This window comes from Falco naumanni, chromosome 5, assembly GCF_017639655.2.
Source record: "Falco naumanni isolate bFalNau1 chromosome 5, bFalNau1.pat, whole genome shotgun sequence".
Lineage (NCBI taxonomy): Eukaryota > Metazoa > Chordata > Aves > Falconiformes > Falconidae > Falco > Falco naumanni.
In genome coordinates this window covers 76,704,634-76,721,227 of record NC_054058.1, presented here as the reverse complement: position 1 = coordinate 76,721,227, position 16,594 = coordinate 76,704,634, and the positions used below count along the sequence as shown (strand labels likewise).

General features: G+C 39.8%; 1 protein-coding gene across 4 annotated transcripts in view; it reads left to right on the top strand.

Moving 5' to 3' along the window:
* The first annotated feature begins 10,751 nt into the window (after nt 1-10,751).
* ORC5 (origin recognition complex subunit 5) overlaps nt 10,752-16,594 on the top strand; it is a 76,174-nt gene continuing 70,331 nt past the window's right edge. For 2 of the 4 annotated variants that reach the window (XM_040595975.1, XM_040595973.1), the window contains exons 1-3: nt 10,821-11,339; nt 13,902-14,085; nt 15,659-15,751. In XM_040595975.1, coding sequence (XP_040451909.1) covers nt 13,975-14,085; nt 15,659-15,751 — 204 coding nt within the window. In that variant the 5' untranslated portion in view covers nt 10,821-11,339; nt 13,902-13,974. The other 2 variants (XM_040595974.1, XM_040595976.1) reach the window with 2 other exon arrangements.

The following is a 16,594-nucleotide window of genomic DNA, read 5'->3' as shown; positions in this document are numbered from 1 at the left end:
GTCATGCTCTCAACCAAAATTGTCCTTCCAATCAGCACCACCTACACTTAAAAAGTTTTTTATAAATTTTCTTAAATACCAGCACAGCTATCTCTTTCCAATTCCTTCCTTAACACTGCCTTTTGTTATTATATATACCAAGGGGGGGGGGGGGGGGGGGGGAAGGAAGGAATAATTAGGCTTCTGCTACATTATGATTATGGCTTGTTCCGGTGATCAGCTTGATCTGTCTCCAGTTTGTCCGTCTCCAGTTTTTTGGACTGCAATCTCACACATAGACATAGGAACAGAATATATAGGTCATAATCATGAAGTATGTGATTATATCTTGAAATTAAGTAATATACAAAGATTCTGGGGGATTGTGGGGGAGAGTAATCAAAACTAGCCTGTTGATTGTGAACTTCTTGCACACAGCTATAAAATAAGGGGCCAACAACCGCTGGACCTACAAATGGGGAATACCAAACAAAAGCTTGAAGGTGCAATATGATGCTCAGTATATGTTATCGGTGAAATACTGCATGCATATTCAGAATTTATTTTTAAATACTCAGTTTTAACTATTAAAAGAATAAGCAAAGATGCTGTTTGCATGTCACAAGCAGAGGGCATGCCTGACTACAAAAACATGCTAGTAAGTAAAGAGAAGAGAAAACTTCTCTAAGTGCAGAAATTCTCAAAGGCAGCACAGATTTTTCTTTAGATAAAAGCTGAGTATAGGTTGTATGGGTTAAGTACTAGAATGCTTTGAGAAAAACTACAGTTGTTAAAAATATTGACGAAGTAGCTAAAAGACATGAAGAAGAGAGAAGTCAGTCCTACATGGTCATTTATTGCTACCCAAAGGGTACTGTAAGGAAAAAATACCAAGGTTTGTACAGCTTTTCTCTCCAAATCATGTATTATTTATTGTAGATGAAAGAAAGCACAACACACTGGTGATAAATTCAATGAAAGATCTACTACCTAAAACTATCTTGCATTCCTTTGCTTATCACTTAACAAACAGACACCTTTTTATTAATATAGTGAATTAGAAATGGGAGACTGATACATTGTTACTCTTAGTCTTGTGGGTTAATTCTTTCATTTTATGAGTAAATTATTTCAGCTCACTACAAACAGCAAACCAATTTTTTGCTTACTGTCATTAGCACTAATCAATAATTAATTAGGATTATTAAAAATTGTTAGCATGGAAATTCTCTCCTCTGCACTTATTTAAATGTCAACTTTATTTTGCTGGGAGGTTGGCATAAGACTGAGACAGCTGCACGGTCATGGAAAATAAGCTGCAGAAAAAGTTCAAGCTGAGAAGTAGATAGGATTTCTTATTAGTCTCAGTAAGCTGTCTATCTGCCCAGGGTGAAATTCAGCTTTTTTTTTTACTTTTATAGATTAAAATTGTGGTATTAAAGTTTAGTCCACAAATGTGATGACTCAGTTGCTGCTTCCTCCTGCAGCCTCGATATTTAGTTGATTTTCTATTTAAAGATTAAATTCATTTTCAATTCTACATTGACAAAAATGTGTTGGGATCTATCTCTCATAATTTACTGGAAGCTAGCAAAAAAAACCCCACAGGAATGATATTACTGTGGCTATGAAAGCAACTGACTCAACCACTTTTAAAATAATACCAAGCCCAGATGAAAGAAAACTGGCTCACAGTGGATGCTTCAGCAGTTACATGTCCAATTTAAGGAAAGGAAAAGTCTCCCAACAGATTGTGCTCCCTGGGATTGTGATTCCTGCATCGCAGATGATGTCATGGGAGATTAAAAAAAAAACACTTTAAAGTTTCTAGGACGTCATGTCCCAGCACAGAAGGCTCTGTAACTGGGTAAAGTTGTAAACCAAGACTGTCAGCAATCTCTGTTTAAGGTACCCGAGGATATGGGCAAAGATAAAAGCAGCGTGTTACTTCTTGGCACTATGGGGAGTTTAATATAGGTGAAAACAACTTCAGGTTTGCTTTAATTTACACTGGGATCTAGAAAGCTCCTGTATGAGCCTACAGCTGAGGGAATGCAGCTAACCTAGAATTAATGATGGAGTTAATGAAAGTGTAACGAGTCTCTAACAAAGTGTCTGTGTAAACTGCCTGTGGTGGCACCCCGGTGGAAACCACGTGATTCAGTCGATGTGATGTGCGGCCCTTACCCTGCCCCAGCACTGCTACATGTATCTGCACTGGAGTAGTAATGACCAGATGCCATGGTTTTGGTTCAAATGACCAATGAGAAATTGGGATTACAGGTTTTTCTTATAAAAAAATGCATATAGAGTGACATTAGTCATTAGCTACTCTCCCCACCTGGATCTGCATATTTAGTTTTGGTTCGTTTCATGTTAATCGAGGTGCCTTACCTTGCTGCCAGTCCACTGAACAGCCATGTCTTTTTCCATGTCGTATCTTAGGAGTGAGAGAATGGCAATTCCTTTTTAAAGTAAAACATGGCCACCAAACATGTTTTTTAGAAGTGCCAGTGTCCCACTTCAATACTCCGAACTATCACAAGCTTTAATGGGCAGAACTATTCCTTTTTAGTACACTCCTGACACATACACACATGAATACATACTCACATACGTGTATATACTCATATGCTCATAGTATAAATACGAGTGGTATAATAATTGCCTTTGATTAACTTCTGAGACAATGCTACACTGGGCTGAATGAAAGAGAGAATTAAAACACTGACCTACAACTGAAAAATACATTTTCGCTGTTAAAAAGTACATTCCCTGTCTGTAGGCCAATGCTTTGGCAGAGCACAAGTCCCCACCAAACAGCTTACAACCTCTGTCTTTGTACATAACACAGCACTCTGGCGTTTTCCCTGTTCCAGGCAACAGTGATGTGGGCTGAGTCTCATTACATTGACTGGTTGCATCATCCCATTTTTATGGCTATAGCAAGGATATCCTCACATGATACTCAGCTTCCACCTGTGTCACGTGGTTCAGCTTTCACACGTTACATTTCTAGCAACTTCAGACATTAAAACAATGTGTGAAGCTATCTTCATCAATTGCGAATGGGTGATCTTCCTTTACAACGATGTGGTACCTTGTCAATATTTCCACTACCAGATTAGTAGGAGAATATGCATGGAGTCATGTTAACTATGTTTGGAGAAACCTGGCAAACGTTGCTGCATTTCACAGCAGAAACTTGGGAATTCCCATCAGCGAGCCATATAGACCAGGAAGACTTGGAGACGCAGGTTACCACCCTAACTTCTGCCAGAAAGTATTGCAGAGCAAAAAGTACTGCAGTATTGTGAAAGGGAAACATCTCCAACCATGGCAATCAGTTCAGATACAGCTTTGCTTCAAGGCTTCTCTGGTGCATCGTGGGGTACAAACTCAAAGAGGAATGTTTCCTTTGGTGGGGGCATTCCTGCTTTTTTTCAATAAACTTCTACATAGCTAGTACATAAATACAGAAATTGTTCTATAGATACATTTGAAACTGGCAAGTGGATACAAAAATGAAATTGGCAGGAACGGCTGGGCTGACGGAGACACTCACACATGTATGCAACGCAAAACCGGATTGTAAAGTGAGCTGTATTAGGAAATTTTATTACCTCTCTGTGACACCAAACGGCTGAGCAATATGTCTTCATCTCATTTCACTGATGGGCACATCGGTAAGTACTCTACTGCAGATCTGGAGCAGTAATTTTCCCTGGGCAGTTGCATACTTTGATATTTTAGGAAGTAAGCAAAGTAAGGCATTACAAATAATGTCATGAAATGGAACATTCCTTTAATTTATGACTCATTAATATGCAGATATATGCTTAGTCTTTTGAAACTTTGCAATGAAAATCATAACGAAATAGAATTGGGGAAATATGACAGCAAGAAGACTCACTTCCATCTTCACAGGTTAGCTGAGACAAATATTTCCTTTTTTTAACTACAGATAACAATATTTAGGTAGCCAAATGGCTGCTTAGCGGCAGGTGCAGAATAACAAAGGTCTTTTCAAATAAAGGTGACTGTATTCTAACACATAACTAGAGAAAACAGATGCTTGCTGGTGATTTGCTTAAATTTTGCATGCCATAAAAACTATGCTTTATACTGATTCTGAAAGAGGATTGGTAAGTCACTAACATGTCCAATGCAGTCTCACAAAAAAAAGTACATTTTTCTGCAGCACATACATAAATTCCAGCTATGGAAACTCATTAAATCCAAACTCAGATGCTTAATTAATTCAGTCTAAATTCAGGCATTTAGGCAAGTAGACCAAGAATTTCCAGGTAGAACTAACTTCAGGTAGAACTGGCATCACTTTGGTATGACTTTCATAACCTGAATATATATTGATAAATAAAAGGGCTTGGTTACATATATGTAGTGACATTCATCTCCCTTAGACCTCCTGATTTATAAACAGTATAACGTAACTTACAAAAACTTGGCAGTTTTGTATGCAAAAATGATACGCTTTTGGTAAAGCATTCTCTGTGAGGGGTATGTACATTACTGCAATCTGCTACATACCTTCTTAAGAGAAATACACATACTAATTAATACACTGATTTAACTGAGGATGTTGGTGCTAGGACATCATTTTCCCAGAAAAATAAAATGGAAAATCAACAGTGTCTAAAATTAATTGAAATGTAATTGAAAATTAAACTATCTACAGTGTGAATTGACTTTGTTTATTGGGAGTTTGTAAAATTATATTTATTTTCTCTCCTCACCTTTAATAGATTGCTCCCCTTGAGGCCTGAATTCTAAGTAATATGTTATGATACTATGTGACAGGCTTAGCTGTCACTGAAACAGCAGTGTTTGACTATGGTAATATTTTTATCAAATCTTGTTTGGAGATCTCAAACTTTAGATGGTTTGTCATATTTCTGTCTGCAAAATCCTCTACATTAGATACTATGGGAGTATTTCATCCAAAGAATTACTGTTTTTCATATTAATGAGTTATAAATGAGAGCTTAATTACCACTAATTGCTTGAAAATCCACTGTCAGTGATTATAATCACGAACGATTAGATTGTTAAACATTCATCTTTGTCTATCTTTAGCAAAATTAATGAGAAATTAGGGATCAGATCCTCAGTTTCTGATCCTACAGCTAAGTGCCAGTGGATGAGAAGCGCGGCTGGCCGTGAGCGGTGCCAGGTCACCTCTGCTGTTACCCCCTGGCAGCAGCACAGGGGCTGACTGGGAGATAGCAAAAGACGTGAAAGGAATATATTGCACTCCTGCAATCTACAGCCCACAGAAACGTCTCCAGGGACTACTTTTCCTGATGGAACTCAGAGTCTTTCGGTCCAAATCTTCCGTTAGAAAGCCTAACTTGTTCCTTGTTTCAATATGGTGTCGGGAGAGCCCATACCCTGAGGGCACCAAACAACTTCTTGCAGTTACAAGTGCAATGTGGGCACAGACTGATCTACCTCTCTGTGACTTCACTTGACATTAAGTAATAATTATTAGGCTTCTGGTGGGCATTTAAAATGTGTTCGTTATGCACCTGGCCACCTTCCTACAGCTGGTGCATAGAGCTACTACCTTCCCCAGAACGGCCTGCAGCAGAGTAGATGTATTTCAGATAGACCAGAGTTATCTGGTGCAACATACTTGTGCCCTTCAAATGTACTTTCAGTATGTATTTAAATATGCATTTTTTAAACAACCCACTTGCAAAATGATACCAATTGGACTGTCAGGTTTCCATCTGCATAAACGTTACAGAGTTTGCTTTTATTAGTGTATTTTACTGAAGTTTGTGAACCTCCTTATTGCAGTATTTACTTAAAATATTTATTTGCTTTGTTACAACCTTGTCCTTTAGTTTAAGCAGCTCTTCACCCCTTTGTTGTCTATTCTTCAGAAAAGTTCACATCCCACCCTTATTTAGGATGTGTCAGATAACCATTAGCAGATAAAGCTGAAACCATTGTAGAAATTACTGCAGTTATCTTTTCTTTTTCATTGTTTAAGGTTAGTTCCTCTACCACAGTGTGCACAATGAACCAGTTGAAATCTCTTCATCCACTTCAAAGAAAAATCACCCAGTTTGTACTTTAAATAATCTCCACCTGGGAACTGGAGTTAAATGGATGACTTGTGTAGAGGCAGATGATGAGACTACCTTGTAGGGATGTAGTGATGACACTGGCTTGGCTGAAAGAGCTGTATCATCCAACAAGGCAGAAAACTTGGTTGCAGTAATTTCTTAACCACCTCAATGACGCTTTTAAGAGAACATCTTTCCAGACCAATAATTTCTTATCTCCCTGCTCTTTGTCAGAGCCCTGTTCTGCACCTCTGTCAGCTTGAATTGACTTTTTTTGAATAGGAAGAGTCTGCTATGTAATAATCCACACGCAGTCTCAATAGCATCCTGCACAATGGCATTTCTGGTAAAATGTGTCTTGGAAAGACTGAGAGAAATAAAAAAATAAAGCATATATTCTATGTACATAATTCTCTCACTATAGTTCCACATTCATACATAATCTACATAGAATATGTAAGTTTTCTATACACAGTTCTATGTATATATGTACGTATAGTACTACATGTATAAATTGAAGAATCTAATCCTGTAACTCACTTAGAGCACACGTTTGTAAGCTTAAGGAATGAGGAATTCCAGTGATTTGAATGAGATGAGTGTATTACATTTTATACTTAACAGATTGTTGCTGAACTGGAGCTATGGATAAGAAAACTTAAATGAAAATTAATCACTACTTGTACTGAAAATAAGTTTGACAAACAAAAAAGTATTAATATAAAATACCTGACTATAAACACAATGTGAAAGGATTCTCTTCTGCTGTTATATGCAAGTTTCAAACCTCAGTTTACTGTTTGCTTTCTCATTTTGAATGTATTTGATATGTAAGCAACTCATAGCCAGAACAAGATGAAGACATCTGACAGCTTAGTATAAAGAAATCATTTAAAGCTGTGCAGAAATGCATATTCAGTAACAACATAAATTAAAATTGAGGTTGATGAAAGATGTAAACTAAAACATTATACACACCACATAACCAGCCAGATACTTAGGCATGAATCCTATCTCTAGCAACTGCTACTTAAAAGAGTTTTGACCTCCTGAATGAAAATAAAAAATCACACTTACTAAATTTAAACAATTTTACTGGAAAGTAGAGATTTCCTATAGGAATATATGGACACATATGTTAAATTCAACAAAGGCAAGTGCAAGGTCCTGCACCTGGGGAGGAATAACCCCACGCACCAGTACAGGCTGGGGCTGACCTGCTGGGAGGCAGCTCTGTGGAGAAGGACGTGGGAGCTCTGGTGGGCAGCAAGTTGCCATGAGCCAGCAGTGTGCCCTGGTGGCCAAGGAGGCCAATGGGTCCTGGGGGGCATCAGGAGGAGCGTGGCCAGCAGGGCGAGGGAGGGGATCCTGTCCCTCTGCTCTGCCCTGGTGAGGCTGCACCTGGAGTGCTGTGTCCGGTGCTGGGCTCCCCAGTTACAGAGAGACAGGGAGCTACTGGGGAGGGGCCAGCGCAGGGTTACGGAGGTGAGTAGGGAGCTGGAGCATCTCCCTGATGAGGAAAGGCTGAGGGAGCTGGGCCTGTTTAGCCTGGAGAGGAGCTGACTGAGAGGGGATCCTATCCATGCATACAAATGCCTTAATGGCGAGTGCCAAGAGGACAGGGCCAGGCTCTTTTCGGTGATGCCCAGCGACAGGACAAGGGGCAACAGGCACAAACTGCAGCACAGGGAGTTCCACCTGAAAACTTTACCCTGAGGGTGACAGAGCACTGGAACAGGCCACCCAGAGAGGCTGTGGAGTCTCCTTCTCTCGAGGCGTTCAAAACCCACCTAGACGTAACTCTGTGCAACCTGCTCTGGGAGGAGCTGCTTTAGCAGGGGTTGGACTAGATGATCTCCAGAGGCCCCTTCCAACCCCAACCATTCTGTGACAGTGATTCTGTGACACTGATAGGCCTGAGAAACTGGACAGAACTGTTCAACAGTCTTCAGTAATAGCTTTTCATCTACAAATTTAAGAGTCCAGGATTCTGTATTACTTACTTCAGGTCAGTCCTGCAAAAACAGCATTATAGTCCCTCCATTTCCATCAATACCTATATTCTTAATAATTTTAAATTATTAAAGCTATACATATATTTATTTTTCACTTTTTACCTCATGATAATAATGGTGCCACTTTGGATTAATAAGCAGAATTATTACTGGGTATTTTGTTTGAATTCCAGACTTGAAGCTAAATGAGACAGTAGTGGTGGTCCCACTCAGTTAATAAGCAGGCTTTTGGAAGCAAGGCTGCAATTACTGAAGTAGCTATTTTTTGGTTTGGTCTAATTTCAGCTGGACTGGTTCCCTGAGCTAGCTCTCTTCATAACCACCCAAATCCTAGACCAGAAAATGAGTAGAAGTGGGGGTTGAACAGGGAGAGTGAGACTCTCCTCTTCAAGGCAATACGGATTTATGTTGTGTTGAAGTGACCCTAGGAGGGACTGCAGCCTCAGAGTCACTAAAGTGAAAACTACTTTTTTAAAGACTGATCTCTCATTTTAGGATTCTTGCTCAACTCAAAGACAAATTTCAGATTTGCTCAGTAGTAATCCATAGAACATGCAAATTCTGAACCTCACTAAGAACTGCTTCCAAAGTATTTCATTTCAGCTCCCACACAGCCTATACAAAACATGGATTTTCTGAGACTCCTTGCAGTTAATTATATTTGGGTTTTTTTTTTCTGAAAGATGGCCTATCTGTACACAGAGAAATCTGCCCCAACAGATTCCACGGTTTCAAAAGCTAGAAAAAAGTATTTCACTCTGTTGGAAAGCATATGCCTTGATACGATGCTTTAAAATGTACCTATAATTCCAAATTAAGATTTTTTAACAAGAAGTGGACTAAATTAGCCTACTACATACTAAAACTTCTGCTCACTTATATGCAAATCCAGTAACATTAAAACCAATTTCATTTTATTAGTATGCTTTGGCAAAACTGTGATGAGTAACAGGCCATTTGAAAAAACAAGGCTGTATACAAACTGGTATATATAAACATAAATCCGAATCAGCTGCATCTTTTTCTGCTACTCTTTCCCTAACTCCATTCAGAATAGTTTTGGTCCATTAATTTACAATATATAGCTAAATCTGAAACTCTGTTTAGGCCAAGCTATGATGATTGTGCATGCACCCGTATGTATATAAACAGAAAAGCTGACTGGTAAAAAGAAACCATGCCTGATTCACACAACTTTTATTTACTTATTTAAATATTTCACCCAGCTCAGACCCCAGAGAGAGAATATCACTTTAGCCTTCATAGCCCAGGATGCAGTAGTCATTTATCCCTCTAATACGAAGTGCAACAATTATGCATAATATAACTTTAACTGTAATTTGGACGTATTGTTGTGCATTTTAGAGTGCCATTCGCAAAATTTGACCAGAGCGAAGGCTCCACTGTTGCAGATTGTCTTAGTGATTTACTGAATCTTTCTATATTTTGTGTTTGTGAAACAGTTATAGAAAGATCTTGATTTTAAAGAGTTAACCTCCATGTTAGCTATGCTGCTTGTTATCCAAGACTGTCTTACTTGAAGTTCCTATTCTATAGACCATAATAACTTTAGTCCTTAATCTTTAGACCATAACCAGAGCGTCTAGGTTCTATTGTGTATAGGTTGAGTTATTGGACAACTCGGCAAGGCAGATATCTAGCCGTCCAACCTGGCAACAAAACTTACTTTTAAGGTGTCCTGAATACTAATATTTTTAAAAAAATATTTTTATATTATAAATTTTTATAATACTAAAAAATACATCCATAGGTCGAGACAACCCTTGCCCAGGTGAAGACCCTTTCCCTGCGCAAGCGTAGTAACAGAAGAGGATGGCACAGCAGATATTATATGCAAATTACTAACCAATCACTGTACCTGGGAGTGTACGACCTTGTAATTTTTGTGCATAAATGTAAGGGTGAAACCTGCATAGGTGTGCTTGATTTGTGGAGACGCCACCGAGCACCCAGCACTGCAATAAAGGAGTGACTGCTGCTTAACACTGCATTGGTGTTCAGAGGTTGGATTCCCGATTTCAGTGACACCACAGCCATGCCTTTAAGCTGTGTTCTGTGTTAGTATGTATCAATTACGCACACAATTTCTCCACGGCTTTCTTTCAGTCGCTTTCTCTACCTGTAACATTTATTTTCCCGGTGTGCAGAGGGGACAGGCCCAAGGCCTCCTGCCTCCCCCTGCCAGCCCCTCACACCAGGCACCCTGCAGCCCACACCCAGCCCTGCACGAACAGCCACCACGGCCACCGCACGCCATTCCGTGTCCCCTAAAGGCCGTCCTGTGTCCCCTACAGGAGGTGGCTGGAGTTCGACATAGCCACTGCCGCACCTGCCACCTCCTCCTGGCTCGAGGCCCCAGGTCCAGGCCTGACCCCCGGGGGCAGCGCGGCCCCGCTCCCAGCGGCACTAGGCTCCCTACGGCAACACCACCACCTCTCCCCGGCGGAACTGCTGCCAAGCAGCCTAAAACGCAGCTCCAGACACCTACGCCAGGGACATCCCTGCGGGACAAGATGCCACCTCACCACCGGGACTCCCGAACCGCCCACCAGCCCCTCCCCCCCCCCGCGCCGCCCGGGCCGCCCGCCCCGCGGCCTACGGCGCCTGCGTGCGGGCCCCGCACCTGCGCACTGCCGGGGGGCGGGGCTGGGCGGGCCCGGCGCGCGGGCAGCGTGAGGGCGGGAAGATGAGGTAAGCTGCCGCGCGTGGTGGGGTAGGCGGCCGGTCCCGGGCTGTCTGGCTTCTGGCAGTCGAGCTGGGGGAGAGGAGGGGAGTGAGGTGAAGGGGCAGACCTGCTCCTGTTGCGCTCCGGTTGGGAATCGGTGCGGGGCCGCACGCGGGGGTGAGGAGCCCGGAGTCCGCTTCTCCCACGGCCTGCCGGCGTCAGAGCCGCCCCCTGGGCCGAGACCCGCCCTCGGCCTCACAGACGAGTGGCTGAAGGAGCTCTTAGCCCGGGCTTCGTGGAGCGGGGTCGGCGTTGTGGAGGCTGAGGGTCGCCATTTGCCCACAGCCCGGGCACGCCGGTGCTGGCGGTGACCTAGTGGGGCCAGGGTGCTTATGGGGCCTGAGGGGAAGGAGAACCGAGCGAGTCTCTCCAGCTAAACTGTAGAAACACACGCTAAGTCTAGGCGTTTTAGGACCAGTGATCCGAGACAAGTCCTAAATCATCAAATCCAACCACGAAATCTAATTTGTGCTTTTGGTATCCTTACTTGGACTTAGCTGGAAAGTAAGTACTTTTTGTCCCTCCTAATCAGTCTGGCGTGACATGTACAACCTTGGTACAACCTTTCTTGGTCAGGAACATCCTGAATTCAAGCTTTGGCTGATGCTAGTCCTTGTGTCAGCATTGTCATTTAATCTAAATTGTTTTGTGAATATGTTGCTCTAAACATTCTTTCTCATGTGAACTCTAGGATGGGATCCCTTTGAAGACTGAGATACCAACATAGTCAGTGGAAGCATGGGTTTTCATCCAGTGGCTTAAAAGCGTTTAGTATAAGTTAAGATGTGCTGGGATGTTTGAGAAGCAAAGAGCACTGGCAGATACGGTGTCATCAACAGGCAATTCGTGCTTTTTTTGGAGTGCAGTTGGGCAGCAGGGTAGAGAAGCTGAAGTACCTTATGACTTTAGATGCATTTAGAACACTGAGTCATGTAGTCAGTGGAGCAAAAGATTTTTTTTTTTCTTCAATCCACACAAAGTTTTCAGCCTTTTCTAAAACTTTCCGTCCTTGTTTGTTCTCTGTTTTGGAGGCTACTGTCAGAATTTTTTTCTTTGCATCCTTGATATTTATTCCTAGATCAGTTTTAGAGATCAACCTTAATGAAGCTATTCAGTATTTTGTATCTTCATTCCATTTTGAATAGATACTGTGGACGGGTGGGTGGATCTGTTCAAAGCTGATCTGATAAAATGAGCCAAGGCTATTTGTATGATTTTAGGGGAAGTAATTTGCCTGATACATATGATTATGCATTTGGTTTTTGATAGCCGCATTATTTTGATTTCTCATACTTGCTCTGTGTCCTGGTTTCGGCTGGAATAGAGTTAATTTTCTTCTCAGTAGCTGGTGCAGGGCTGTGCTTTGGATTTGGTGTGAGAATAATGTTGATAACAGATGTTTTTAGTTGTTGCTGGTTAATGTTTACACTAAGTCCAGGCCTTGCTGGAAAGAAGGCTGGAGGGGACACAGCCAGGACAGCTGACTCAAACTAGCCAAAGCGATATTCCATACTGTAGAACATCATGCTGAGTATATAAACTGGGAGGAGTTGATGACCAGCTGTTTAGTAGTTAGTTACCCGCTGGGGTTAAACCATACAGTATGTGATTTACTTGTTTATTTTCCAAGTTGCTTCACACTTACAATTTCTTCATGTCTAACTGTGTGTGATGCTTAAAAATGTGTAATTTGAAGTACTGAATTTTACTATACTGGCATTACTTCTGTTACTGGGGTTATCCATTTTTTCCTCACTAATTCCACTTGGTTTTCTGTTGATGATTCTACAATCCTGATTTTTACTTCAGAAAACTCTGAAGGTGAGGTATAAAAATAAAAAAACCCCCTATTTCCATAAATACATTTGAGGAAATACTTAATAGAGATTGGTCCCCAAATGAACTCTTAGTATACCATTTTCCGTAACTACATTTGTATTTATGAACCTCATTGTAGCCCAATAGCTCCCCTGTCAGTGCAACCCAATATTGCTTTTTTTCTTCAGAAAAGTTTGTTTTCCATGTCCAGTGCTATTTCTGGTCTCCTTGTGCTAACTTAATCTTTTATCATGTGGCATTGTACTTATGCCCAGTATAACAAATTTGGCTGCAAATACGTTTAAATGTGTTTGGAGTGCTTTGTTTATTATCTTTGTCTTTATAACTTTCAGATATTCCTATCTGCTGATGAGATATCTTTATTGTGCTACCTAAAGTACCAAACTTTCTTTTTGGCTGTCAAGTTATTGTTACATTTGACCAAGTCAGGATTCAGCTCTCGAGGTTACTTCATTTCTCTCTCTGCATGTTGTCCTACATTTGTCTGTAGCTGTACCATCTTTCCAGCAGTTTTAGAAGCTGTGGACAAAGTAGTAGTGCCTTTGACTGAGGTTTTTTTTCCATGTTCTGCCTTCCCAGTGTTTGGACAATCAAGACTCCCAGTCTTTCTTGACTAGTCCTTGTCTAAAAGGCAGACTGTTTTTAATTACAGCTTTTAACTGGTTTGTGCTCCTGCTATTTTTAAAGAGTATTTCCAGTCTTTACCATCAGCTGAATTTTCTTCATATGTCTCTGCTGCTTTTAAGCTGGGGTGAGCATTTCTGTTAACGTCTGAAGAGTTACTATTTTGTCATCCTCATCTTTCCTTCTGCCCTACCTTTTCTCTGTTACTTGTAAATCCTAGTTTATTGGCTGTCCAGGGAGGTGATGATCTGTGACTGATCTACTTTCCTCATTTTACTCCCTTGCTACTTTTAAATGTATATAAAACCAGAACTAAATATGTATTTCTCCAGTTAACTAAACTACAACAATTCTTTGTTATATTGATTTGCTCATACCCTGTATACCTTTCCCTTTTTATTTGATTTTTTTAATTCTGTTGCGAAAATGTCTGTATAATGCATCACATAGTAACATTCAATTTTGATGAAGTCTTTTAAGCCTATCATAATGATACCATTATCCTGAGCTAGAATGTCTTTTTAGATTTTATGTCAATTTTGGTTCATTTTTCTCCGTTATGTATATGACAGCAAATGATAATTAAACTCTTTTATTTTCCAGATCACTTTATCTCTTGTCTCTGCACCTTAAATGGGACATGCATGTTTAGGTAACTAACTACAGGAACATCAAAATGCCTAACCTTGAACATCCAGCGTACCCAGCAGCTACACTGCTTCACTTGGAAAGTTTGGTGCCTTGTCGAGAATCCCAAGTGTCCCTGTTGCTGTCAATATTTGGAGAGGTAGTGCTTTTTATGTTGTACGTTTCAGTAGAACAAAGACATTCTGCTGTCTCAGAGGGGAGAGTAGAAATTTAAGGGCATTTTTGTGATGTCATGATGCACATATTTTGGTTGTGTCTTTGGGATTTGTTCTTCTTTGTTCGTTTGTTTTGTTATTCATCTTTAACATTAGTGTTTGACAGATAAATTCTAGTAAGGTTGAAAGCTGTTTTGCAGCTGTAAGGACCCAAACAAGCTTAGAGCAGTTTGTGCCTTGCTGTCGATGAAGGCTGATTTCGCTCCAGCTCTGTTCCATCTTTGTCATTTAGTAGCAGGAAGTAAGTCTGTCTGCTTCCGTGTTCTAGAGTTCTGATGTTTGGTGGTTTTGGTGGTTTTTTTTTTCAGTGGCAGTGTAGAAATTATGTCTGGTTTTTAGCTGTTAATCTAATATCTATGTGCCTGAATTTGAAGTACATGAAACTGGTCTGATTCTTAGTTGTGTTGCTGACCATAAGGTGGAAATCACTGGCTTGTTAATTGATTCTGTTAATGCTAGGAAAAGCTGTGGTAAAAAGTATTGGAGATTTTTATCTGCAAACTTAAAGGCGATTGATGTATCCATTTACATTCAGTTAACAAAATGGAAATTAGTATCTCTTTCTGGTTCTGCCTTTAATTATAGATAATAATTACATCACATTACAATATTTAAGTTTTATGTATTTATTACAAGCATAGAAAAAAGGTACTTAAATTCCTCTTAAATATGTAGGTTAGAGTATCCGCATGTCTTGCACAACAGTGCCTTCATCTTGGATTAATTGAATATTACTGTTTTTCATTAAATTTTTGTCAAATTTATTTTTATTCATTTTTAAGTCAATGTACAAGATTCTTAAAAGTGAGAAAAGCACAAACATAAATACCTGTTCAGAATGAAATAGAAAGAATGAGTTGTTCTCCTTGCATCTTAAAAAAAAATCCCTGAAATACACAGCATCAGTACCATTAGATAAATGAGTTATTATATCAAATATTGCCTTGTGAGAGAAGAGTGGGCTCCTTTACCATCTCCTCCATCAAACCATTTAATCTTTTCCGTTTGGTGCTAATGGAAAGAAACACAGTTTGTAGTGTTTGCAGAAGTTATAATGACGTAAAACTTGCAATTTGTGCTTACTGAGATTTTGTGTTAGTTAACTAATTTGAATTAAGAACCAGCTGCTTTTCTTACTTGGTATATGTTTTTGTTGGTTTGTTTTTGTTTTCTTGTCTGTCCGTCTCCGTCCTGCTCTCTGCCCCCCCCCCCCCCCCCCCCCCTTGAAAAATATATAGTGGTTATAACAATTTCACGAGTATTTTTGTATGATACTTGATTCTTGGGACTTATCCTCCCAGCATTTCAGTGAAGATGAAACATAAATCTTGATCACGTTGATTCCATAATAATTGGCATATTTTATATTTAATGTCTCAGTTTAAAAGATAACTTTTCTTCTGGAGAGAAACTTTGTTGATAAATCTTACATCTGTTGAATGAAAAAAGAATTGAAATGGCGGCAGTGGTTTTTTCTTTTTTTTTTTTTTTCCTTAGCGTCAGCAGTTTAGTCTTCCATCCATCTTTATCTATGGACATACATCTAGTGGAAAGACTTATGTGATGCAAACTCTTCTAAACACCTTACAGGTAAGAATTTTCACAATGGCGATTGAATTTAGAATTTATTTGTAACAGATGATCCCTCAAACTAGCTTCCACTTTCTTGAAATGGTTTGTTTCCTCAGCCATTTCTGCCTTCTCAGTTCTTCTCCGCTTACTGTTTGATGAATGTGTTGCTCTTCTCACTATGCACTTAGTATGTACGACTTCATTTAACCCTGAGATACCATATAAATCATAATAACTTTTCTAAGAAAGTTTGAAAAAGAAAAAAAGAAGCCCAGTTTTGTTTGGCTTATTCCCTTGACTTTAACCTGAAATAGCTTCAGTGACAAGTACTCTTATGATGATTACAATTCAATCTGAGTCACTGATAGTGTACCTTTTTTGAATCTTCTTGTTATTCTCCTTTGTTTTATTTAAAAATTTAAACTAATTTATTTGTATGTGAAAAGAGTGAGCAAACATATGAAGAACAGTGAGAAGAATTTGCAGTAGTGGAATTCTGTTCTATTTGTTTTGTGTTGACACACATCCAAATGAAATTAATAGAGTTTATGATCTGTGTAAATGTCAGCCTAAAAGCTTAAACAATAAAGTTGTTAAAAGCATTCAAAGCAAACGTACAAGCTATACATGTTTGCTGTAAAAAAACCCACACCTGAGTCTGAAATGGTGAAAATCACTGGCTGGATACCAGGCAGCTGCCATTCTTTCTGATACTGATAGTTATTTTTGCAGACTTGAGGTGAATGTTGTATTCATTGCAGTAAATTTGGTTAGTTGTGATCGTCCCTCTTACAGAAGCAGGAAAATCTGAAACTCTGAAAAAAGAAACAGTGCAGGAGTTCTAAAATGTTGGAGCAATGT